The 26,240-nt window shown below is 33.7% G+C and overlaps 1 protein-coding gene across 4 annotated transcripts in view; it reads right to left on the minus strand.

Annotated features, from left to right (window-relative positions):
- The window catches only part of LOC112453169, a 331,828-nt gene that overhangs the window by 166,287 nt on the left and 139,301 nt on the right, over positions 1–26,240 (minus strand). For all 4 annotated transcript variants that reach the window (XM_025013760.1, XM_025013759.1, XM_025013756.1 and 1 more), the window contains exon 2: positions 7,258–7,380. In XM_025013760.1, coding sequence (XP_024869528.1) covers positions 7,258–7,380 — 123 coding nt within the window. The remainder of the gene's footprint in view (positions 1–7,257; positions 7,381–26,240) is intronic.

The raw sequence follows: 26,240 nt of genomic DNA on the forward strand, positions 1-26,240 counted from the left end.
GTTATAAAAACGAGTGTAACGTTCGTAATTAAATATATGCAAAATAAAAAAAATATATTATATATTTTATTAAATTACATAAAAAATCCTAATATGTGTAACATAAAGAAGAAGATAAGTTATCTTTATTTTTTATTCGGTGATGTTCCTTCTAGCATTATTAATAAAAAAAATTTCTAATACTTTACACATATTATGTTTCTAAAGTTACATTTAATTATCTGTCTTCTTTCAATCCATTATCTCAAATCTCAATTTTTTAACTAATCTCAAATTTTAATAATAAAAATATATTTTCATAATTAATTAATTCTTTTTCCAAACTTTGCTAACATATAATTTAACTTAACGCCAACACGATCGTAGCATATATTCTCGTAAAAAGATAAGAAGTTTGCTTATTAAAGAGTTCTCAGGCCCTTCGAATATACCTCGGTGAAGGCAAGGAGGCATTGTAGTTAAATTTACCACTCGTTATGCGAGTTTACTCGGCCCGAGACTGCGGGAATATGAATCGTACAGGCCGCGCTAGCATGCATAATTCGTGTTTCCGTGCAGATCGTTAATGTCGCCCGAGTGACCGTGAATGGCGTTGTAACGTAATCCACGACCCTTATTTCGCACTTCAGTGATCCATAAGATGAATGTTATCGACTACTGTGCGGGATCCCTTTCCTGTCTACCCTCTCTATCGACGCAAATGATTATCCCGCGGGACAATAACGAACCTCGACATATTCCTCGTTTCATCACGCTTTCTCGTTTAATTTAATCATTTACCGACTTATTTTTATTCTTTTGCGTTGTGGATTCATTGTCTGTCAGTGCGTATATCTGTCTAATATGATATATCTTATTAGTGTGTTATCGCGACGTGTTTGAATCATGTTAATATTATCAATTCAGCTAAATCGATAGATTAATTTGCAAATAGATATTTGACTAAATATTATCTTTTTCTATACAATTAGAATATTATATCTTATAAACGATTATAACTATTCCGGTAAATTTCGAGCGACAAAAATAGAAACTGTTTTTTTTTGAAAATCTTAGAAAAATATAATGTGAGTACGCGGAATCAATGCACCCGCGAATATTTGCTGGGCTCACAATCGGCCGGCCGCGGCCGTTAATAGTGCGGGCTCCCAGAACGCGCGTATCGAGATTATCGATCTCAGCGGAGCTTCCGGCATGGCCCGTCCAAGCTGAAATTTTGGCGGTGGAAGGGGCTAGAAACAGGTCAGCCGGAAGTTGTCGATGTACAACGTCGTGTTCCCACGCAGGTTATTATCGTCCTACGAAGCCGCGCCGCAGTGGGCGTCCCGGCCGCCGCCGCCGCCGTCCCGATAATGTTATCCCGTTTACAAGCCCTTATTTCACAATCCACTATTTCGTAAGATGAGCTATGCGGACCAACCTTATTTCGTTTTTTGCAATATTTGTTCAAGTCGCGATGCTGCTGGATAGAAAAATTTTTCACCGAAATGAGAAAGTTATAGGTACAAGGCAATAGAAAAAATTTGAAGGAGAAATAGAATTTCGGCGCAGAAAGAAAGCAGTGGACAGAAAAATTTCTTTCTTATTGTTAGTTGGGAACATTGTTAAGGAAAAAATTATTGGAAATATTAATACTTCCTGTTTGCAACATTTCCTATTTTCTAAGCTTAAAATTAAGAGCTTCTTTTATGTAAAAAATGTGCAATCAAAAAGATATATAGATATTAAAATATTAAAGTATTAAAATAAAAGGTATAATACATACACTGACAATAAGAAACCCAATTAGTTGATAAAACCAAAATTTTTTGTTGACGAGTTTTGTTTCGTTGAACTAAATCAATAAATTTCTGCAAATAATTGGATTGTTTAGAGAAACCAACTTTTTTGTTAAAAGTATTTTGTTTCCTTAACAAATATTATTTAAATTCGTGTTGATCAAAACAAAAATTATTGTTGTACTTACGATTCGTGCCCAACAACGTTCGCAACATATAAAATCTGCTGTGCCAGCAAATTAATTTTCTCCGTACACAATTTGCTTTGTTTGTTCAAACAAGTAATCCCCGTATTTGATTGTATCCGCATTGGATCTTTTGTTCTTTGAACAAAATATTTGGTTCTACGTACATATTCTTGCAACAAAATTATTTTGTTCTTCTAACAAAAGTATTTGTTTGCTCATATAAAAACAAATAACTTATGTTGTGTCAACCAAAATTTCATTATTCCAACCAAATGGGTTTCTCAGTGTAGATATTGAAATATTAGAATATTAGAATATTTTACAATTAGTATATAAAAAGACAAAATAGAAAAATATATAAACCCTTATAAGCATGCAAGTTTCATAAAAACTGCTAATTTTTGAAGAAATGTTCTGATACTATTATGTAAATCTATTTATTGAGCTTTTGCACGAACTATTTGATAATACGATTTGACGTGACAAATATTTCATTCAATTAATAACAACGTGAAAGATACGATATAATTTCGTTTGTATGAGGACTATTAAATTACGCGCTATGAGATACGGTAATAATATCATAATCACAGCATCGGAAATCTGATCATGCTTTATTCTAAATACGTAAACTGTATTTAACAGTACTATACCCAAAACAATATCATGCTTTAATTTTATTAAAATGTGATAAGTATCGTGATAAATATATTTTTCTTGTTGAGATTAAAAAAGAAAGAAATATGATGTAATCGTGGATTAACGTAATAAGAGGTTAATTTTACAAGTAATGATAATGATTATCTACATCTACGTAATGATATCGTGAATTGCAGATGTGCATAATATTGACTGGCAAAATAAAAAATACATGATAGTAAACTAATTATGTATAGCAAACTAAATATAATTTTGCGATCAAGATAAATCATGTTATGCAGAAAATGAAGACCTTCTGCACACAGATATCTCCGTGTAATCGAATAGTCGTGTTATCACAGCTGCAATGTTATCGCTACAATTCGTGCATAAATGGCTTTCGTCATTAGTAAGAGAAATTAGTCGAAATTTTGGTCGCGCGAATCTTACCGTTTATCTTGTTGTTAATTACAGTTTATTTTTATGTAATATGATTATTAACATTTTTATTATCAGAAATTGTCAAAATAGCGTTATAGCTTTATAATTTAGTAAATATTTTTGTGTAAGTAAAACGAGAGTAATATGTATATAAAATGTGCCGTTTTTGACATTTGCAAAATTGACAAATTTTCAGAAAGAACTTCCAAACGTAATTAGTTATAAGTCTTTTGGAGAAGACTCCATACATTTACTATACCAAGGGCAACTAAAGCCTTAAATATTATTAATATATAAATCCAAGTTAATTATATTGTTGACACTCAAGTTTATAAATTGGATAGACATCTAATTAATTTGTTCGTTTTATTTTTAAATCTAAAAGTCACCCCAAATTCAAACCTGTAAATTTAATTTGGATCAGTATAATTCACTGTACTTTATTCTAGCTGTCTCCAAAGTTAGAATTAAATTTCAGCAAACGAGAAAGGAAAGATTAAATTTTAAAAGTATATCAATACATCATTTTGCAAGAATCAAAACGAGGTCATCCTTGCTATTTTTCAAAATATTTTAATAAAATCGAAAATGTTACTTTAATTGTTACGTTATACGTTTTAAACTAATCACGCGATATAGAATAATCACCGATAAAATTTCAGCATGAGTGATGTTTAATATAACTAAGCATCAATTTAGAACATCTTTTCTTAATTGTTTAAAACGTAACTCTGTGACAGGAATATCATTTTAAACTCTACTCTATGACAAGCAGAATGTGAGAATTAAAATTCATTAATTTATGGTCGGATTAACATTTAGTTATTTACTTTTGTTCAAGTTACTCGCGCATGTAATATAATTACGCATGTGTATAATTACATTATAATTATCGAAAAAATGCGTAACTCGTTGCATTTCACGTTGACGCTGTTGCACGTTTAATCGCATGAATTGTTCATTGCAAAAATCTTGCCCGAGACAATAAATAATAAACATTTCCATCTCTCACGTTTTCTTTTCCTCGTTAATATGTAGTAAATATAATAAAAAAAAAGATTAATTATTAAATCGCAACAATTTGTTACACTCAATCGTCGCGCCGAGAAGCATTATTTTTAAACCTCCACGGCCGACTTACTTAAGCTCCTCCAGAATAATTGTTCCCGTGGGAGTGATTAATTCAATGACGAAATCGAAAGGTATGGAGTTGAGTTCTCCACCTCACCACCTCCAATCGTAACGAGAGAGAGAAAACGAGGACAGCTCGAGAGAAGACGGTCGACGACCCCGTTCTTCCCACCTTCGTTATTTCTCTTCTCAGTCGCATCTCTTTCCGTCGTCGCATCTGAATGGAAATCGCGTTACGGACGATCGCGGTGCAAACTGTAAGTTATCCTCGACACCGCTAAATTCTCTTGTCACCCTAGATGTCTCTAATTGTCAAGTTGAAAGGATATATATGTTATTAAGAAAAAGCAAAAATTCAATAATTATTCTTACTTATCATATAAATTTCTCATTTTCAAGAAATATATATAAAACTTAATTAAAATAAAAATTACATTTTAATAAAAACATACATTATATGAGAGAAATAGACAAAGGAACTTTTTTGTGTAAAAAAAGTCTTGAAATATACAAGTAAGATTGGTGTGCTTGAATGCTATCAGTCTTATGAATTTTATGATTAGATGGATTTTTGAGAATAGAAATACAAATGTCCACGCGCAATATTATTCTTTTATGCAAATTAATATCAAATTTGATGCAAAATTATATGAAAATGAATTACTAGATTCTCAAGTACTTTAAAAACTTTACTTAAAAGTAGACTTAGTTCTTCAGCTCATTACTGTCACATAAAAATGCATTTACGTGTAAATAATAATACTATAGTCACAAAGCTTCGTCGTCACTTTCTTCCGTCTATTTCTTAATCGCAAACGGAATACCGCGGTCGTGTCGCAAGAAACGCGCTCTCGAGGCTCTCGCGGACCTCTCTCGTCCGTTGTCGACGTGCAAAATGCAAAATGGCGTGTGTTGCATTAAAAAGCAGTTCGCCTTTTCGAGCGAGCGCGCACGAACGCCGTTATATATTTTATTTCGTTCGATACAGAGTGGAAGTGCGCGCACGCGGCTTTTTAAAACAAAGACACCGTCCATTGTGATTTATGTCGCGGCTTTCGCGCTCCTTTCTGATACCGAGAAGTTACGTGAATAATCTATCATGTAATCGCTCGGGCGAAAGTAAAACAAATGGCACTGCTTTCGGAAAGCTTTTAGCTTCGGAAAACCTACTGAGGCTTTTACTTCTATTTTAAGAACGGTGCGACGAGCGATACCTTTTATTTATCAACGTCCGATATGAGACGCTCGTCGTGTTATCTATTATAATTCATAATCATTCCGAGGAAAAAGTGAGGCATTGCAAATTTGATTTATAAAAAAAAAAAAATCGACAAGTTTGGAAATAAAGAATTCTCAAAGTTACGTAAAAGATATTGGGATAACATTTCCAGGGTGTATAAAAAGTTCCAGGTCGACCCAAATATCTAAAAAAAATATATAAGTTTTATGAAAAAAATATTTCAGACAAAGTTGTAGGGTTTAAAAATTTTAAACCCTACAATTTTGTCTGAAATATTTTTTTCTTAAAACTTATATTTTTTTTAGATATTTTGGAACTTTTTATACATCCTCTGCATTTCGTTACATTGCCCCAAATGTTACAAAGATAACATCTTGAGATGTTATCCTTATATCAACAGAATCAATAAGAATTTACTTACTATAAATATTAAAGTAAACTCCGTCAAGTACCCGCATGAACTAAAAACGACAAATTCCAAATAATTTCTGTAAATTAATATTTACCTATAAAAATTGCCAGCAAGATACTTCTGGGAGTTCCACATGGTATTTTCCACACAGAATTCAAAATTCAGACATTAATGTCATCATCGTTTTCCATAAGAAATTCCTCGGGATTTCGGAATCCGCATGCAAATTTTATGGAAATGCGGAAACGGGGCGCCACGACGCAACGTCGCAAAATTTCAAATGTGACGCTGTCGCGCTCGCGAGCTGCCTTTTATTTTACATGGACTAATATGAGATTTTACGAATCATGTGCGATCCATTAGGGCCTATGATTATTACAAGAATGGAATGTATGAATAATATATTGTGCGAAGCTAGCAGTATTGCATGACCTATATATTATAGAAAACTAAAGGCTCTCGACTTGCCAGAATTTTCCTGTAAACTGTGACGACAGATTATGCCGAACTATATCTCAGTTCTCTATTAAGAACCGACACCATGTTTGTTCGAAGCATGAATAATGGATTATATAAATAAAAATGGAAGGGACAATGCCGATGCAGAGCGAATGCTTCGGTTTTTATTTTGCAGAACGAATGGATTGCATCCGATAGCGACTTTTATATTTGCGCAGGCTTTTCGACTTATCGATTCACGTTGGGTGAATTATAGCTAATATAATCTGCGTGAGTAATATATTGCATGTATGTAAAAAACACGCAAGTAAGACGCGTCGATTGCGCTTTCATCTCGTGATTATTTTCAATTGACGAGCAAATAATATTTGCATATATTCGAAATTACGTCCAAGTTTTCGTATTTAATTTAATGTTATATAAGTATATTGTAAATATTACATTGTGTACAAATACCATTTAATTTACAAAAAATAAATCTAATTTTCTAATTAAGATAAATGTAATAAATTGCAATCGATAATATTTATTTAAAAAACGCATAATATCAGAGATTCGAAAATAAGACATATGAGTCTGTTACGTAAACAAATTATTACAGTTGATGCTATATAAGCATGTAATTATAAATTCTGTAAAATATATATTTAAACTAATCGATAAGAAGTTGGGTATTAGATAATTAATTAGAATATAAAATAAAACGTCTCATTCTCCAGCATCAAATTAAAATGTAGTGCATAGAAGTTAAAATTATACGACCTAATTATAATAATAATGCATATGATCAATTTCCTTGATTATCACCGATTCAATTATTGTTAATTCGAATTTAAACCGTAATAAGTATGCATGATGGTTAGCGTCGCAGTATAAATAAAGTGTTATTAACGATTATTTATATATATATGACAAAAATGAATTAATTATGTATTGCTAAGAAAAAGTGACTTAAATTGTTTAACTTACCTAATTCCGGACCGCAGACTCTCGGTATAATTTCCAAAATGGCGCTGCATGACGGATCCTCGTAGCACAATTGGCGGGCGTAGAGGCAATTCAGAATGGCCATCGGCACCTTGATGCCAGATCCTGAAACAAGATCGACGCCGTACATATTAAAACGCGCCAGTCCGCACATAAAGAATGCACCTGTAACATTTTTCTCGCGCCGCAGCGCGGCGGGCAAGATTAAAACCCGACGTTACGGTGGCGGTGTGGGGAAAAGGAAGAAAAATAAAAAGGGAAATTCCATTGAGATCAGTTCGCCAGCGCCGAAAAATTCAGGAAATTCGTCGTTATTACGGCAAATTACCGCGCGACAAAACGCTGCTCGCAAGATGGTGAGCGCGAGAGAGAAAAAAAAGCGAGAGTACGCGCAATGATTTAATATCCCCGCGATAAAGCGTTTCCGTTATTTATAACTAGCCGACGTGAAACTCTCCGACGACGACAAATTATATTTCATTAAGCGCGCACGGATAGTTTGAATGAGAACGAAGAGTCGTGAATAAAACGGGCGCCTGTACCGACTCGTCATAAATCAGCACAAATAAATTATGACGTCAGAATGAGTTTTTTTCTTTCATTTTAGATGGATAATTCGCGTTTCGGGCGAAATTTAAATTGTATATAACGTCGAGAAGTTAGTTGGTACGATAATGAAATTAGTAAAAAAGTACTAAAAATTGCAATCTTTTCAGAAAAAATATAATTTTTGCGAATATAAATCCAAATATAGAAAACTGCATCGAGAGACGCACATTTCAATACCAATGTATCAATTTGAAATTAAAAGCGATTGAGAAAGTTTTTAAAAATTTGTCAGCTTAATTTGCATTAGTTTACATTGTATAAGATGTGTCTATAATTAAATCGCAGATATTAAAGAATAAAATAGAGGAAAAATGTTTGTTCAAATATCAATCAACTTATTGTAAGAAATTATGTTGCTAAAAAATATAAAAATTCAAGGACCGTTGAAACGTAAAAAGCTTTGAGCTTCCAATAACTTTTATAATACGTCCGAATTTGCACAAATTCCGCAATTCTCAATTCCGTTCATTTAAACGCATAGAGATTTGATGGCGACCAATGACGACCACCATATTTTATCGATTGTTTGCTATGCGAATTTTTTCGCGACCACAAACACGGTAAATTGCCGAGCATGTGCATATAAAGCGTAAATTCTGTCGCCGTTAATACGTCGATAAAGCTGTGCCGAGATGAATCGAGTTTTTTGATTAATCAAACGATGTGATCATCAGCCGTGCATTGCGCGTAAAAAAGAGCGTAAAGCAACCTTTTGATTTCACCAATTTGCGACATGATATATCCACCCTGCTCTTACGATTCGCTTTGTTTAATTAATTTCTCTCCATACATTTTTTAGCTATTATTGGACATTTGATTACATTTGTCTTACTGTAACAACTTTTTGCAATTAAACTTTTTAGTATAAAGAAATTAATGAAAGATATTTTTGGTAAGATAAATGTCACACATAAAACAGACCGTAAATTTTTTACTTTCCAGAATTAAATAAAAAATAATAAAATTTCTTGTTTTATCACACTATATGTAATTTCATTATGGAAGATAGAATTAATATTATCTTAAAGTAAAAAATCTAAGTTAAATAGAATCTTATTTTTTTTAAGTTAACGTTAACCTAAAATTATAGAAACAAATTATAAATGCATCATAAATTATAAATAAATGGCAGTTTTTACATGTATACAAGTTTGGATATTTAAGTTATTATAGAAAAGAGCTCAGTTACTTCTCTAGAGTTCTCTCCAAAAGATGTTTCTTTGTCGTTTATGACAAAGCAATATATCGCATGTCAAATAATATTTTCTCCTTCGAGCGCATCTATACTGTCTCAGTACACGGTGTTGAGAATTGAATCGCCACCGTGGAAATGTCTTTTCGCATTACTATACATATATACCGGAAATGTCGTTGCCAGCGCGGGATTACATCCCGTGAGATGAACGGACGAGAGAACGCCGCGCCGCGCCGGCGGTAAAGAGGGTCACGAGCGTCGCTTATGATACCTTATGATATCACAATGCGTCCCCCGTGCGCGCACAAATTTGTTTTACGTTTGATGTATCGCGCAATACCGTAACGGGGAATACGAATCCCTTTCATCTCTCTTTGGGCGACGGGCGAAATTCTCAAAGATGCTGGAGCACTTTCAGAAATGGCCGCTGTCAAAGGTTTTCATTCGGCGGTCGCGATTGCAAAAATCCTCGTCTATCTCGACGCCGAGTGAGGCAATACGGCAGCATTGTGACCCGGGCTCTTTCGAAATAGCTTCCGTGGTTGTCGAAATTTCGTATCTCTTATGGATTGCTTCGATACCGTACATTGTAAATGCATGAATATTTCCACGCGTAATTAAATTCTTATCTCTCTCTTTCTCTCTCCCCCTCTTTTTCTCTGTTTGAAATTCTGTTCTCTAAAATTCCTAATATTTGATTATGATTTGGTAATATTAATAAAATATCCATATATTATAATACACATATATGCATTTGTTTGTTAACGTTCCGCCATTCCCCGTTCGGGCATTACATCATTCACATAAACGGCTGAGAAACGTCGTTTTAATCGACCGCATTAACGTTATCGTTCTGCTTATATTCAAGAGCATTAACGTCGCCGCTATATACCGGTTAACTATTGCTGCTATAAATTCTCCCCTTATTCACATATATAGGACGATCGGAAAAATCCCGCTGTCACAGCGCTGCGTCCGAGCGAATGCACGCTCGAGTGCGGCCACGAGGTGACTGCGCCTCGTACAGAGAATTTTTTATAGCCGCTCGTATCGCCTAACCGTCCTCCTCCAACTCTCTCTGCTTGTCCCCGCTTCTCACCGAACGTTTCATAATTAATTACAGTACAAGCGAAAGTGGGAAACAGTTCGCTCTTCTTTTATCGACTTCCGTTTCGCGAGTAGCTCGTAAAAATCCGTGTGCTCAGTTTTTGCAGTATCTCGTTCGCTCTCCCTCTCTCACGCGCCTGCTTTATTGTATTTTCTTTCCCATCTTACTCTTTCTTCCTCTCCCCGCTCTCTCTTTCTCTCTCTTTCTCTTTCTCTCTGTGTCTCATTTCGAAAAATCTCAGCGACTTACTGCCGCGACAAGAGACAAGCAAACAATTGCGAGCGAGCTGTTAAACTCGAGAAGCGTAACGATGAAAACCCGCGTCGAGAGAAGTCTGTTAGTTTGAGCATTTCCGGCATCTTGTGTTGCTAGAAGATCTGATGGAAACATTATTCGGCCAGTATAATTGCTATAGGTAGTGCTTAAATTTATATGCTATAGAGATGTGCAAATTTAAAACAGTTAAAAAAATGTTTAAAATTTTTATAATATAGTGTTTTATGAGAGATTAAGAATTACTGTCTAACTGATAAAGACTGATTTTAGTTATTAATAAATGTAAACTACGCAGTAGTTTTGTGTCAGCGCAGTATGCCAGTTGTGTGTGCGCTTGGGATTAAGTTCAATATGTACATAAAAATCTAAGTCAAATTCAATAATTAAGTTTTATTTTTTTTTAGTTTGAGTTTAGTTCATAAGAAACAATATTTCATACATCATACTTGCAAAGTAGTCGAATCTCGATTAGTTAGTTTCGAATTTTAGAATGAATGCCTGCAAGATTTGGAATGTATACCTATCTTAGAAGTAGGTTCTATCGTAAAGAATTGAATCTTTTACAAGTAATATTCAAATATACTATGTTATTAAAATATATAAGTTACCATGTAAAATTGTAATAAAGAGATATTTGTGTGTACATACATACACATTATGTTTCACACATTAAATTTTGAGTAAGGTACTTATAAAAGGTTCGAACATATTTGATCCAACTTTGAGTTTATTTGGAAGTAATATTTTCGTATTTCGAGGTATTCATAAAGGATTCGAATCCATTCTAGGTTCAAGTATATTTGAAGTAGAGGAAAGTCCTCTATTATGAGATAGGCTTTTAATATGCAACAGCGAGGTTTCTGCTAAACTAATAGGCCCTATCTGTTGGTTCCACCATGAACTTATTGCCCTTGGGGTAAAACCTATTTAGTGGAAAATTCATTGTTTGATCGTGCGTGTAGTCGTTGCAGAGAAAGAAATTCTGAAATTGGATGTTGTCAAGTACCATGGATATGAGTCTTTAAACCTTGTTTATTATATTATATAATTATTATATAATTAATAAATATTTGACAATAAGTTCTGCATGCAGTGATAGAGTAAGATCGTATTAATAAGAAAATACGGGATATGTTGAGTTGCTCAATTGTAGAGATTAGATTTGGTGATCGTGAAACCGCAAGGCGTGGTGCTCGTAACATGAGATACTCAGGGGTTGCTGGAGTATGAAAGTTATTGTATAGTAATAAAAGAAAAGAAAATACTATATTAAGGTTAAGGGAAGGTTTATACGAATTTATAAGATTATGCTGACCTTGATTTGAGAGGGAAGGGTGGAGGGGGAAGATTAGGTACAACATTGAGTATAAGTGGGTTTACGATTGTTGCAAATACGCTTCTGCATCACATGTGTATTTGAGAAACATTAAATAAAGGTTTTTAATAGTAGATAATACTGATGTATTTTGCACTTTATTAGCGATTTTCCGAGGTCTCTCATATTAGGAGCACACTTTTGCGATTTTGCCGAAAGCTCATTATTCACATTTTTCTAATTTTCAGCAAAATTAATATTTAAATTAAATTTTACATTTCAGCATCTTAAAGCTTATTAAATTCGCTTCAAAATAACCTACTATATTTTTCAATTCTGCCCATAGACTTCCGGCAATCACACAAAATAAATATAGTATCTCATAATCGGGTACTTTCCTCTATTGCTTTTATTTTTTATTTTCTGAAACTACGTCAACAAAAATTCGAATGTACTTGTAAGATACTTAATCCCATCATTATAGCGTAGGCGGAAAGAATCGACTTTTGTCTATTAAATTTACTTCGGAAACCACCGTCATTAAGAAGACACGAACTCCATAGTAGATACACAATGTCCGTAACTATACGCTCGCTCGCATCAGTGCATACCTACTTGTATTTTCAAATTTTTTCGAGGCACGGCACTTCTATTCCGGCTGCAAATCGGTTTTTAAACCGAACGTTTCTTTAAAATTCAATTTAGCGAGTGGATTTCGCGCGCACGCTTGCTCTCAAGATGCACAGCGCTTTATGTCCTGCATTAAAAATGAGTGGCACTACTTATTTTTCTTCCCGCCGTCGTTAACCGAGAAAGTGCCTCCGCGAAAGACGGCGCAGAGAAGAAAGAAGAGTGGCAGAGACGGATAAAGGCAGGCAGAGAGAGAGGGAGGGAGGGAGAGCGAAAGAGAATGAGAGAATAAGGGAAATCCCATTCGCCTAAAACAACGGGCGATTATAAAACCGCAGCCAAGAAGCGGCAAAAACGTTCGGAAGGTGGGGAAAAAAGCTGCATTGCACGCGGCTGCAACGAAGAATAATTATGCCGTGGGAGGACGGCAACAAACGGTAGTAAGGAGGAGGTTTCTAGTTCCAAGCTTAATAAAGCGAAATGGAAATATTATTCCATTCTTTTCTCTTTTTTCTTTTTCTTCGTTTCCCTCGTCACTTTTACCCTGGGTTGATGGAGCACAAACAATGTACAGGTGTTTGTAGAAATCAGAATTTTTATATTCGATTATTCGCGGTAAAGAAGTGCAAGCAAAACGTTTCTGAAAAAAAATGGTCAGAAAACTTAAGCTCTTCTACGCTTTTACCCTCTAAATTCATATTGTCATAATTATTAATATAATTAATTTATTAATAAAATATATTTTTTATATTTGTTTTTTAAAATATTAAAAAATGGTTACTTCTCTCGAGGGTTATTTGTAATACAAAAGCACTTTTTCTTTATTAAATAAGTAGATTAAAAACGTTATATACATATACGTAATATATATACAACATATTAATTGTCCAGTTTTAGCTAAATAAATTTCATAAACACACATATATAATAAATACTTACATAAGAATTTAGAAAAGAGTTACAATTAAATAAAAAAGATACCATCTTTGGTCGGGCTTGGCAGCCTAATAATAATAATTCTGTGTAAATTTTGAATTCTTTTTTCCAACTTAGCAAACAGCGCGCCAATTATTTGTCGACTTGAAACACAGTTTGTTTTTTGTTGGAATAGTATATCCAGATATTTAAATCAATAATCGATAATTAAAAAACTCAAGACTAACAAATAATCGCCGCGCAATTTGCTGAGTTGGAAAAAGTATACACAGTACATAGAAATATTATTACAATTGTAAGATTTATATCGGTCCAATTTTACTTACTACTCTTGTTAAAAAAAGTCTTTGTTGCCTCTACTATATGTATACACAATTCATCCAGTATTGCGAGATCTATGATGTATCTTTTATAAAATATGTGCTGATAATTTTTATCGAATAATCTGGCAATATTTTATTGGACGTGTACTTAAAAAAAAATTAGATTGGTCGAACAATGTTGTTTACCTGATCAATTTGCAGGCGTGCATGTTGTGAAAATCGGGCGACCATCGGTCACAATTATGTAGACGTGTTGATACTCGAGTACGTTACTGGGTGAGGCGAGCACACGCAGGTTTATCGCGATGAATCATAATGCGTCGCATGATTACAAATTACGTGACTCCCCTTGTCTTCCGCGCCCTTCCATTATGTCGGCATTATTGTGGGAGTGGATATCTCGATATGTCTAGAAACTGGATTACAACTGTACAATGTGGCGATACAAGCTACTCGCGGGGATAAAAGGGTTTTAACACGCGCAGTTGAATGGGAAAGCATCAAAAGTGAGATTATGTCCTTCAATTGTAGCTACTTCGAAAGACAATTTTGGGAAGCAGCAATTAAAAAGTATATATTATAATTAAGTAACTTTAGAAGCAAGAAAAAGAAATATTTTAATTCCAGGAAAAAGAAATTAAATAATCTTTATTTTAATTCCAGAGGAAATAGCTTTCCAAAATTCTCCAAAAAGAAAAGCACACGATAATATATTGCGTGTCTCCTATAGCATTTAATTTAAGCCTTAACCTAATTAAACGTTAAAAAATTAATAATATTATAAGTTTTTATATAAATACGTAAATAACATTATAAATATGCTATTTGTCTATTATTATATTTATTTTTACGTAAAAGAGTTTAATATATCAATTTTTATTGCATCATATACGTAATTTAAATAATTCTAGTAAACTTATTTTTACAAGCAGTAAACGCGACAAATAAAAGAATATGTGGATCGTATTTTACGATATTAAATTAAAATAAGTTTTAAAAAATGTGGAAATCCATAAATCTATAGAATATTTAAAAATTTTATTTAAAAATATCTTAAAATAAATACATTCTTCGAAATGTTAAATGTCGATCATTTTGATCATAAAAGGATTTTTAATTTATCAAATTTTTCGCTTCTGGGTAATATAAAAAAATTATTTATAGCACTTATTGTGTTAGTAAACGGATAATTGAGCTTGACGAGCTGTGGTCACAAATAAAATTCTGAGGGAGCAAAATCCAATAGGGAATTCATTGATTAAAGAATGAATGGACGGCCAAAAAATGTCGACTTCAATTTTCACCAGTTGGCGCAACACATTCCCCCTTTTAATTTATTCGCTTTCCGTCCAATTTTTTTTCCATTTGCTGTGAAATCTTTCAGCGCTAAAATCGCATCAATTATTTCCGTCTTTTTTATTTTTATCGAAGTATTTTAATGCGCGTAAAAAATATTTGCAAAATTACAAATTATATTTGCTTTATTCTATGATTAAATAACAGAAATATTTATTCGATGATTCAATATTTATAATATTTAGTTAATTATTATCAAATTTAATAAAATATAAACTTGTCATAAACATTTTACTTGACTGTACAATTTAAAGATACTTTATAATTTATCTTTGATGGCTTATAATATAATATATGCATATTATAAACATATATTTTATGTAAATAAATCAACATATAATAGATTATAATCTAATCTGGAATATATAGACATATATGGAAGGGTAAAAACCACAGTGGTGTAAGTCAAATTTTTTAAAATATTTTCTCTTGTACAAGATGCAATCTGTACAATATATAAATTGCATCTGTGCACACAAGAAAATATTTTTAAAAATTGGACTTACACCACTGTGGTTTTTACCCCTCCATATAATGCTTGTCAGATGTTTATGAGAAAATCTAATATATATGTATACATCATATATTATATGTATACATCACAACGTTGTAAAAATTACGGAAATTAAGTGATTTAAATTATAACAATTTCGATAAAATTAGTTGCGGAAAAGAATTTTGTGTTCTTACATTATAGAGACAGCACAGAGGGAATCTTTCCCTTATCAAAGCTTGTCGGAATTAAATGAGAGCGAGTGGGTTCCTTCGGGATCTCGATGTCGCAGTGCCGCGAGCCGAGTCGCGCTATGCGGCATAATAATTATAGTCCTTCGTTCGCGACTAACTTTGCTGAGTGGAAGTTCGCGCGAGGCTAACTCAATTGAAATGAAGAAAAAAATGGAACTTAATGGCGCTTCTCTCGAGAAGTCCCCGCAACAATTTCGACCCAGACCCTTTACCGAGTATCGTGCAAGAGGGTCTCTCAGAAAACAATAAAATCGTAGCTCGCGTTCTCAATACCGTTTTCAAGAAATAAGATACTTATATGGGCATACTGCAGTACTTCTCAATTTATATGCCGCTGCGGAGCAGCTGCACAACGCACAGATGTGTTGCAACGATAATAAAAAATTATTTTCTGAACAAATTTTTGTAAATTATAGATATATCAAATATAACAGAATCCTTACCCATTCCATTATAAAAATTATTATGCGATTTTCTACGTTAAAAATTGTAAAAAGATAGAATCAAATTTGTGTTCTAATAGAATTTATACTGTATATTGATGTATAGAAAATTAGATTCTATATACTATAAGCTGTAATTATAATAATAACTTTCAAGTTTCACAGTTTCTTATATATTTATATGTCAACATTATTTCTGTATATTCTCATAATATTATTACTAGACATAGAAGCTCTTATTAATATTACTGTATATAATTATATGACAAAAGTAATTTGAATGTTTTTTCAGACTTTTTAATTAATAACAAATACGTTTAAATATTTAAAAAATATTTAAAAAAAAAATACAAAAATATGACTATAAATAATTTATTAAACTTTCTCGATTCTTTCTTTGGTTTCTGTAATCATTGCGGTATCATGACTAATAGTATCGTTACATGTAATATCATAGCTCGAAATCCGATTTAACACGACACGATCATCAGCAAAACAAAGGGGAGGTGCCAATGATATAATAGATAAATAGAGAAAAGGAGAAACACAGCGAGGGTGGGGAAACTTTCTTCGGCAGCGTTGTTTCCTGAACAGGAAAATTCCTTATCGCGGCCCTCGTGTCCGGGGGAAAATCCATTTGAGCATTTTCGTGCGCGGATATATTTAATTATCTCAGGCGATGGCGGACTAAGGCCGGTGTCGGCGAAGTAGAGGATAATTCCGGCGAAACTTTTGCGCTCCAACTGCGCGTCGCGACCGACCGCCCCGGTGGAAAGTATAACTCTCCTGTCTTGTTAAATATAGATCCAGTCGGCAATTGGAACTTCCGTCCAAACAGTTATACTTCTGTCCTGTTTCCCTGTGTCTCTCTGCCTCTCTTTTACCCTCCCTTCTTCGCGTTACAACCCTTTTTACTCGCGGACCACTTCAAATGGCCAATATTGCTCGTTTTTACGTCCGCTCTTCTACGGAATCTGAGTAGGTTAGTCGTGTACTAATAAGGATTGTAATAGCTTTTGGTCAGTTTAGCAAATTTTTAAATAATACAATATTTATATACAATATTTATATTTTAGATAACTTTCTATTATCAGTTTGTCGTTTCTAAAGGAAATTTTAATTAACAGATATATAATTTTCGATATAAGTACGTATACAAATACCATTAAAAAACAATCTATTTTATACATTTTTATGTTAAATTTTATCTCAATGATTGCTCTCTACAAGTTTGGTAAATAATAAAAAGCAATTTCTACAATTATAAGCTAAATTCAGCAATTTAAATATCCAAAATAAAATTTTGGTAAAACTTTTTTGATGACTACGTGATGACTTTATTAGAAATAAAGCGTCATCATACGTCAATATATCAAATATTTAAGTAAAAATATAAGATAAAAATATAATTTTTATTAATTTTTTTATTTTAGAAATATATAAAAGTATCAAGAATAATAGTAAATTAATAATTCTAAGAGTCACGACGTCGGCAATATCGACCAGATGTATACACACGGGCAAAATTTTAAATCTACGGCACCGCACACGTTGATTCGCAGGGAACAGCCGTTTCATTATGAAACGCATTTTATAACGAGCGGCCTGCTTTATCTCGCAGCCGGGAAAGTCGCGATTTTTCAGCCGCTCGTTATCGCGCGGCTGACCGCGCGTTGCATAATTTGTTGGGCGTCCCCTTCGCGGTCGCGCATCGCATCCTCAAAATCCGGAAAATCCTCTTAGCATTCATATCTGGCTGGCTGACTCGGATACGAGGATTACACCGATTACAACGCGAAAAATTATCCTTCTCGACGACGCATACGGCGAAAACGAGCGGAAACGAACCGGTGAATTTAGCACGGAGTGCATTGTCGCTAAATAGCCTTCATTGCTCGCTTACTTTTTACGTAAAAAATTTAGTTCTCATTTTATTATTGGATTATTTCGAAATAATGTAACCTTATTTCTAAGATAATCTATACTATATAATATATAAAATTCTTACGAGTGGTGTGTGTTTGAACGTTATTAACTTGAAAACTATTCGACCGAATTTTTACTACAAGTATATGAAATAGGGGTAGAATTTTCCGGGGAGTGCTATAGAGTGTGTAGGTTTTTGTTACCAATTTTCTGGAAACCGCTTTTTTTAATTATAATTTTTAACTTAAAGACTATTGGACCGAATTTGTATTAAAACCATATAAAATAGGGGGAGAATTTTCCGGGGAGTGCTATAGAGTGTATAGTTTTTCGTTGCCGATCTTCTGGAAACCGGGTTTTCTAATTCTCTTAATTCTTACAGGAAATAATTGACCGAATCTCAGAAAATTATATATGAAACAAAAGTAGAATTTTTCGGGGAGTGATATAAAGTGTATAATTTTTCGTTACCGATTTTTTTGGAAGCTGGTACTAAAATTTTTCCAATTTTTCGGAAATTAATTGACCGAATCTCAAAGAATTGTATATGAAACAGGTAGAATTTTTCGGGGAGTGCTGCAAAGTGTATGATTCTTCGTTACTGATTTTTTTGGAAGCCGGTATAAGAGAGAGAGAGAGAGAGAGAGAGAGAGAGAGAGAGAGAGAGAAGGATGATGCGGAAATCTATTGGCGTTAAATATAAATATACGCCATCATCTATTTGCGTGTCTTATTACATATGTCCTCCGGGGCGAAGCCCGGGTAACCAGCTATATAGTTCTTTAGAAATTTATTTATTATTGAAAAAATAAAATATAATTATATTATATTTATTTGAATTTGAATCATATTACAATTGATTATGTATAATCATATTATATATAATTATATCACATTTGATTACCTACACATATAATTATAGTTATGGTTATAAGTTATAATAATTAATAATACACAGAGAAAATTTTATATTAAATTTTACTATGCTGTTGCACCAACTGCGGACCATCAAGAGGCACAAGTTTAAATGCTATAGTCTTATAGTAAAATTACTATGTCCATAGCATTTAATGCTATGATCGTAGCACTAAATGCTATAGACATAGTAATCTTATTATAAGACTATAGCATTTAAACTTGTGCGTCTTGATGGTCCGCAGCTAGTGCGACACCAATTTTATGGTAATATTTACTATAAAATTTTCTCCGTGTATTTGAAATATTTTTTTAATGTACTAGAAAAATTTTAAATACCAAGAAAAATTTACATACTTGCTTATGTTTTAACATAAAAGTATATATATAATTGGTAATTTTGACATTTTTTTAAAAACTTATTATGACTGTCGAGCTTTCTGTTCAATATATTGTGTTTCACGATATCTGACATTTATCATTCAACAATAATCTGTACCTCGAGTAAACAAAGCACAATGTGCGTGTAAAAACTACGCTGTATGTTTGGCAAATTTTTACAATACAATTTTGTTTTATACACTCTTTCTTTTTTTTTCCCTACTATTCTTTTTACGCATAAAATGATTATTGTGATGCAATTTTTCTGTTTGACACATCGTCAAAATAATAAAACGGGCGCATTAAACATTTTCATCAAAAAACTTGAACGCGTACGCGCGCGAATAACAGAGCAAATACGAAGCAGCAGCGAGTGCGTTTAGAGATTCGACAATCCGGCGAATCGATATGGGACACTGATTTTCAATTATCGGCCCGACGCTAAATTCGCGCGCCCCACGCTCTCTGTTCATCCGTCCGACAGATCATGAGATGTTATCGTTTTGGGGACGTGCAACGGCGCGGACAATCGTTCTCGCGCTACCTGCAGCTTGCGCCGATGCGATGCACGAATTGCACTCGTCCGGGATTTACCAGGGATTTTCCCTCGCGCAGTTCGCTCGTTCGTCGTTCGTATGCGATTAACGCGTAGTGTTCACGTCACGAAACATACGTTGCTTCAAATTAAAATAGCAAATGTACCAGTGAACGTACCGTCGGTGATGCCGAATACGCGAATTATACATATACATTGCGCGCCACAGATGCGTCGTCGCTGTTTTATCAGCCGTTGGATTAACGTCTGTTAAAGACAAATTGATATTTATCAAAAGATTCAGCTTATTTGAAATTCTAAAAATACAAATCCTTTATTGATTACATCACTGTAATTTTTAATCGCAATGATCTTATTTCGAACAAATTCATTAACAATATTTTAATTAATTTTAATTTAATTATTGACTAACATTTCTGGTAAATTTAATTTAATTTAAAGATTATTTATTATCAATTTCATTGCCAAATAAAATATACTACTAATTTTGAAATAATGTTGTAATCAATAATTGTAGAAAATTAATATATATTAATGTATATATTATATGTATATGCAAAATAATATATATTATATGTATAAATATATATCTTACATCTATATATCAATTTTTTTATATGTTTGCTTTATAATACATTAAAAATATTATATTTTCACGTATGTCATTTTTAATTTATACATAAAAGGTAAATGTTAATGTCAGATTTTGTCTTCTCCCTCTCTCCTTCTCTTTTTCCCTCCCCCTCTCTCTCTCTCTCTTTCTCTCTCTTTCACATACAAATTTAATTATCTCGACTGACGAAATCATAACGAACCGGAGAAATGAATTCTCTAATACTAAAAATCCGAAAGCTCTTCCTGTTTTTTCAGAACAGGATTTCGACAGGATTGCACGAGTCTCTCAAACTACGAAACCGATTAAAATGTTCCACACCGATGAAATACGTCCACACGAAGCAACGATGTACACGATGGGATGGTCGAAAGGAGGTCAGGCGGGCGCTCGTTTAATTTCGATGGAGGCCGCGAGCACTCGATAAAAGCGGGTGTTTTTGCTGTTATAAATCCGGATTGTGCTACAAAGTGGGACCCGCTCGTTTGCCTGTGATGATCGCTTACGACTAAAGATAGGTTTGCTATGCGCGATATTTGGCATATTGTAACGATTTTGTTGCAAATTTCGCTTGAAAATCGCGCCGCACTTTTTCCGTAACGCAAACCGTGCTGCATATTTTGCAACGGTATAACAGAAACGTAAAATATTGCGAAGAGATTACTGTTATCCGTAATGTTTAGTGTAATCGTCAGTTTTTAATTTATTTTTGTTACATTTACTTATATACATATCATTTTTATATCTAATGTAATTATTATAGATTAAGAATCATATTACTAATTTTATAATACGTTAATTAAATGTAGATAATTTGTGATTTAAATTTAAATCGCATAAAGTTTAAAATAAAAATTTATAGTTAATTTATAGTTATTTGACGCTTATAGCGTACATTGGTTTCTAACGTTATATCTTTCTTATAGTGTGCAAAATATAATGTAATCATAAATAGTATATTGTACAACTGGTGAGGAAAAGTGGTCGATTCTGAATGAGTGTGAAGCTGGTCGCACGAGCGAAGCAAGTGCGACCATCACGCACTCATTTAAGCTCGACCACTCTTCCCACGAGTTGTTCATACTATTTTTCCTAACAAGAGCGTGAAACAGGCCGCTTTTCGCGCTTGTTTTACAATTTCATTTCTCCACTAGTTGAGAAATGCGGCTCCATGTTTCAACGCTTACGTCATCATTGCAAAATAGATCGTTTTGCTACTCAAAACAAGCGCGAAAAGCGGCTCATTTCACGCTCGCGTTAGGAAATAGTTATTTGTGTAACAAGTGAGGTAAGATGAAAATTCCCGGGTGCGGTTACCGCACTCGCCTTCGGCTCGTGCGTAAACTCCGCACCCGGGAATTTTCATCTTTACACACGGCTTACACTCCCTATTTTATGTTGCAAGTGCCTGGAAAGTGGTCTATCACGCACGCGTAGCGTGCGTAATGGGGCACTTTCCATGCACGTGTTGCATAAAAATAATTTCTAAAACAAAAAATTTTAGCACAAATATAATTTTTAAAACAAAAATTTATAGCATAAACATTGCGGACAAATCTTAATTGATAATCTGTTCTAATCGATTGGACCGGAAAGCAGCAAGTATTTTTAAGACCAAGATTATACGCGAATTCGGATCAATGCATGCACGCGAGTGGCGGATGGAGAGGCGTAATCGATTCTCAATGCTGCGACCGCTCGTTCGCGTTCTCGTTATTGCTCAGTTATTAATGCTCGCGATGGACGATAACAGCGGCCGGATAATTTGGAAATAATTCCGGATTGCGAAGTAGCTGATTCGCGGATAATGCAACGGCAGGCAGTATAATAATCCGCAAAATACGATACGCGCTCGCTTCTATATGACGGGGCTTCGTCGAAATAAAGCTCGACAGCACAATTTGTCCCGTATCGAAAATTTCGCACCCGCCGAATGAAGTCCCGTTTAATTTCAATTAAGCCCCGCGATTGCCGGCCGCCGGTGTATCGATATAAATCAGGATTACGTCGTAAAAATGCGCCGGTACACGCGGATGGCGGCCCGTTTTAATTCTCTCATGTAGGTGTGTATGTGTATATTTTTATGTGCCAGAGATATAATAGAGGTAAAGATATACTTCATCCCGATTGGCCTCTCTGATTTCGAAACGAATATCATGCAAGTGCCGGTACTATTTCTTTATTGGTCAATCTATTAATTTAATTAATTAATAGTTATAGAGAAACATTCTTTCCTCAATTCTTTCTTAAACTTGGACTTTTGATTGCTCTAGAATATTTTATAAATTACTGTAATTATTTAAATTAGTTAAAAAAAACTGTGACAAATAAATTTTCACATAATTATTTTATTTTTGTTAGATTTTTTATACTTTCGTCAATCATTACGGTTTCATATTTATATTTGTTACACAAATCTCGTATCAAAGATGACATATTCGGAATAACGTTTCATGCATTAGGACACAGACGGTTTAATAATTACGTTTTAATTACAGATCAATTCAGAATGTACTCAGTTGATTGTGAAAAGCAAAATGGTTATTCTCGCGAAACCTGATGTTATTAAAGTACTGTATGACTGTAGTCCACAATATTACATTACACGACGAGATTGAATATTACGTTATTAAATGTCAAGTGATATAAAATCAGATTGTTAATAAATGCCTTTAAAAAGTTTTAAAAATATCTAAATATATATACATATATGTAATCTAATAAAACGTTTCTTTATTGTATTAGTTTAAATAATATTTAATGTATTGGATGTATATAGAGAGAGACCAAACGCAAATATCAAATTCTATTTAACCCTCGGAGAACACATCTATTTTTTCATTCACGGAGAACACTCTGGGTCAATCTGACCCTACACACACTTTGATCGTCCACCATTTTAAATTGACGAGTGCGATCACTTTTTTTTTACGGGGGGAAAATTCGCACGGAACCCCCTCCCCCGGGGTGGGAGGGCGATTTTGTGGGACTTCAACCCACTAAAGACCCCCCCGGTGTCCCTCTCAGCACGTTTTACCTGACGGTGAGAGGGGGGGGGGCAGCAGGAAACGCACTGATTCGTCCGCCACCCAAATGAGTGCGATCAACTTGAAAAAATTTCCAGATGTACTTGGAACATTGTTAAATCAATTGATATAAATAAAAAATGCCGTTGGAATTATTTAGGGTAGACCGGGGCACGTTGTCACACATTTTTTTCAATATTTTTTGTATTTTTTACATTCAATATTTAAGAGTACTTTAATATGCCAAAATTTCGAGTGAACCCTCAGCTTCAATTGAACAGTATCGAATTTTGTGTGATTGTTACTCTACAGTTGTTGCATAACAATAAATAACGACAGGTCGCTTGTGACAACGTGCCCCGTGACCGGGGCACGTTGTCACATCAAATGTAATTGCATGCAAAATGTAATCCAAACTGTACACTCTTAAGCATGTACCGCGTAGTATCTCCAAATTCGAGGTACTAATTTCTAAATGGAAATGACATTTGGAGTTACATGCTGCTAGGAGATACTTTTCCCGGTACAGTAGCACGAGGTACGGAATACACGAGGTACTGATAAAGGAGGAGGTACCGATTGGAGGTACCGCATTTATAAATTCACGGTACAATTTTTTAGGAGATACAGTTTTAGGAGGTACAGTTTTTTAGGGGGTTTCCCGTATGTACCCCGTACATACGTACCTCGTACGTACATATGTACCTCGTACAAATGTGTACCTCCTACATATGTACCTCGTACAAAAGACATTCGCGAAGCACTCGACGCGGACGCGTGCGCGAACGTGTCGTAGGAGGTACAGTTTTAGGAGGTACAGTTTTTTAGGGGGCTTTCCGTATATACCTCCTACATACGTATATACCTCGTATACGTAGCCAACCATGGCATGATCGCGACATTTGTTGAACGAAAGACATTCGCGAATAGCAGCGGGCAATATTATATCATATATCCAATTCGAAACTTTATTACTCTTTTTAAACTGAATTTGTTTCTTAAGATAATTTTTGAAAAATTATATATTTGCGCTGGTATGACATATGTAGACTATATATAACGTTTACTTCAAATTAAGAAGTAGTCGACCACGTAAGGCAGTTGACTCACGATGCAGAGGTCCCGAGTTCAAATCCCACCAAGGTAAGTGTGTTTTTCAAATACAAAAAAATATTTATAATCATAGACTGCATCTTAAGAAACAAATTTAGTTAAAAAATAATAATAAAATTTCGAAATAAATAATTTTTTTTGTCGGGTGAATATTCGTTGCCCATAACGTACTTCCTAACTTCGAGGTACCATGTACCTCCAATTTTTGGCGACACATGCTTAAGAGTGACTTATGTCCTTCGTAATTACGTAGGGACAAAATTTCAACATGTACCTCCAATTTTTGGCGACACATGCTTAAGAGTGTATACAACGTAAATATCAATATATTATAGTGCGCTGCAATGTAAAAAAGTAAAATCCTTCACAGAAACATTTATTTTATTTCAAAAAAATACAAAAAACACAAAGTTTTCGTCTTAATCTAAATAGGCAAGAATTCCACTCGAATGCGCAACTTATTGATAAACATTTTTTCTTTTATAATCATGTCGGTGATTAAACATAAAATATTTTTATTCGTTATCGTCATCCGAAGATTCGCAATAGATTCCCATCAAATTCGTGACAACGTGCCCCGAGGGCATTTTTTTACTTCAAACAGCCTCATGTCCGACACGTTTGAGATATTCGTAAGGTTAGGTACTGCACGCGGTAGGTAAAAGTACATACTTTAAGATAATATAAAGGTCTATTCTGAAAAAACATAAGCTTCATGTCCAGTACGTTGAATATTAGACAATAAAATTTTACTTACGGTCGCAAAAAACTTTCAAGTTGATTTTACGTCAACACGGCTGGCGCAATCTCAAGACTGTAAACACACCAAAGATGGGCATACACTAACACGTTTTGAGAATGACGGATGCTGCCCTCTGGTTATTAGTTTTTTAAATAAAGCCAAAGTGACAACGTGCCCCGTGTGACAACGTGCCCCGGTCTACCCTACATATTTAAAAAAATTAAAAAAAAATTATTTAAAAATACGTAATTTACGAAAAAATTTTATTTTTTTTATTTTTAATATTTCCGGCTAAAAATTCACGTGTATATTCTTGAAATGTAGTAAAATCAAGGTAAGGGTCAAATTGACCCTGTGTGTTCTCCAAGGGTTAAATCATATTTGAGAAAAGGAAATAAAAGTAGTACAATAAATTAATAATCTTTTCCTACTGTGCTCTACAAATTGTGTTATATTTCATATAACTATATTTCATATAACATATAACTACATTAATTTTGAGACTACATGAATATCTTGTTTCAATCTGCATTATCCATGAGATATAAATACCATGAAAGAATTTAAGTAAAAGTTTAGTATTCTACTGACTTCAAAAAATATATTATTTGTTACAGTATTATTATTTTACTTTTTTTCTTGTTTTCTGTTAATTATTCAGGCAATAAAAATTAAATCTATTTTAATCTATCTTAAAAGAATTTATGATAAAGTAAATACCTATATAGGGTTTTAAAATCGGCCCAATACTAGTA

This window comes from Temnothorax curvispinosus, unplaced genomic scaffold, assembly GCF_003070985.1.
Source record: "Temnothorax curvispinosus isolate PA1 unplaced genomic scaffold, ASM307098v1 QBEX01004104.1, whole genome shotgun sequence".
In the NCBI taxonomy this organism is placed as follows: domain Eukaryota; kingdom Metazoa; phylum Arthropoda; class Insecta; order Hymenoptera; family Formicidae; genus Temnothorax; species Temnothorax curvispinosus.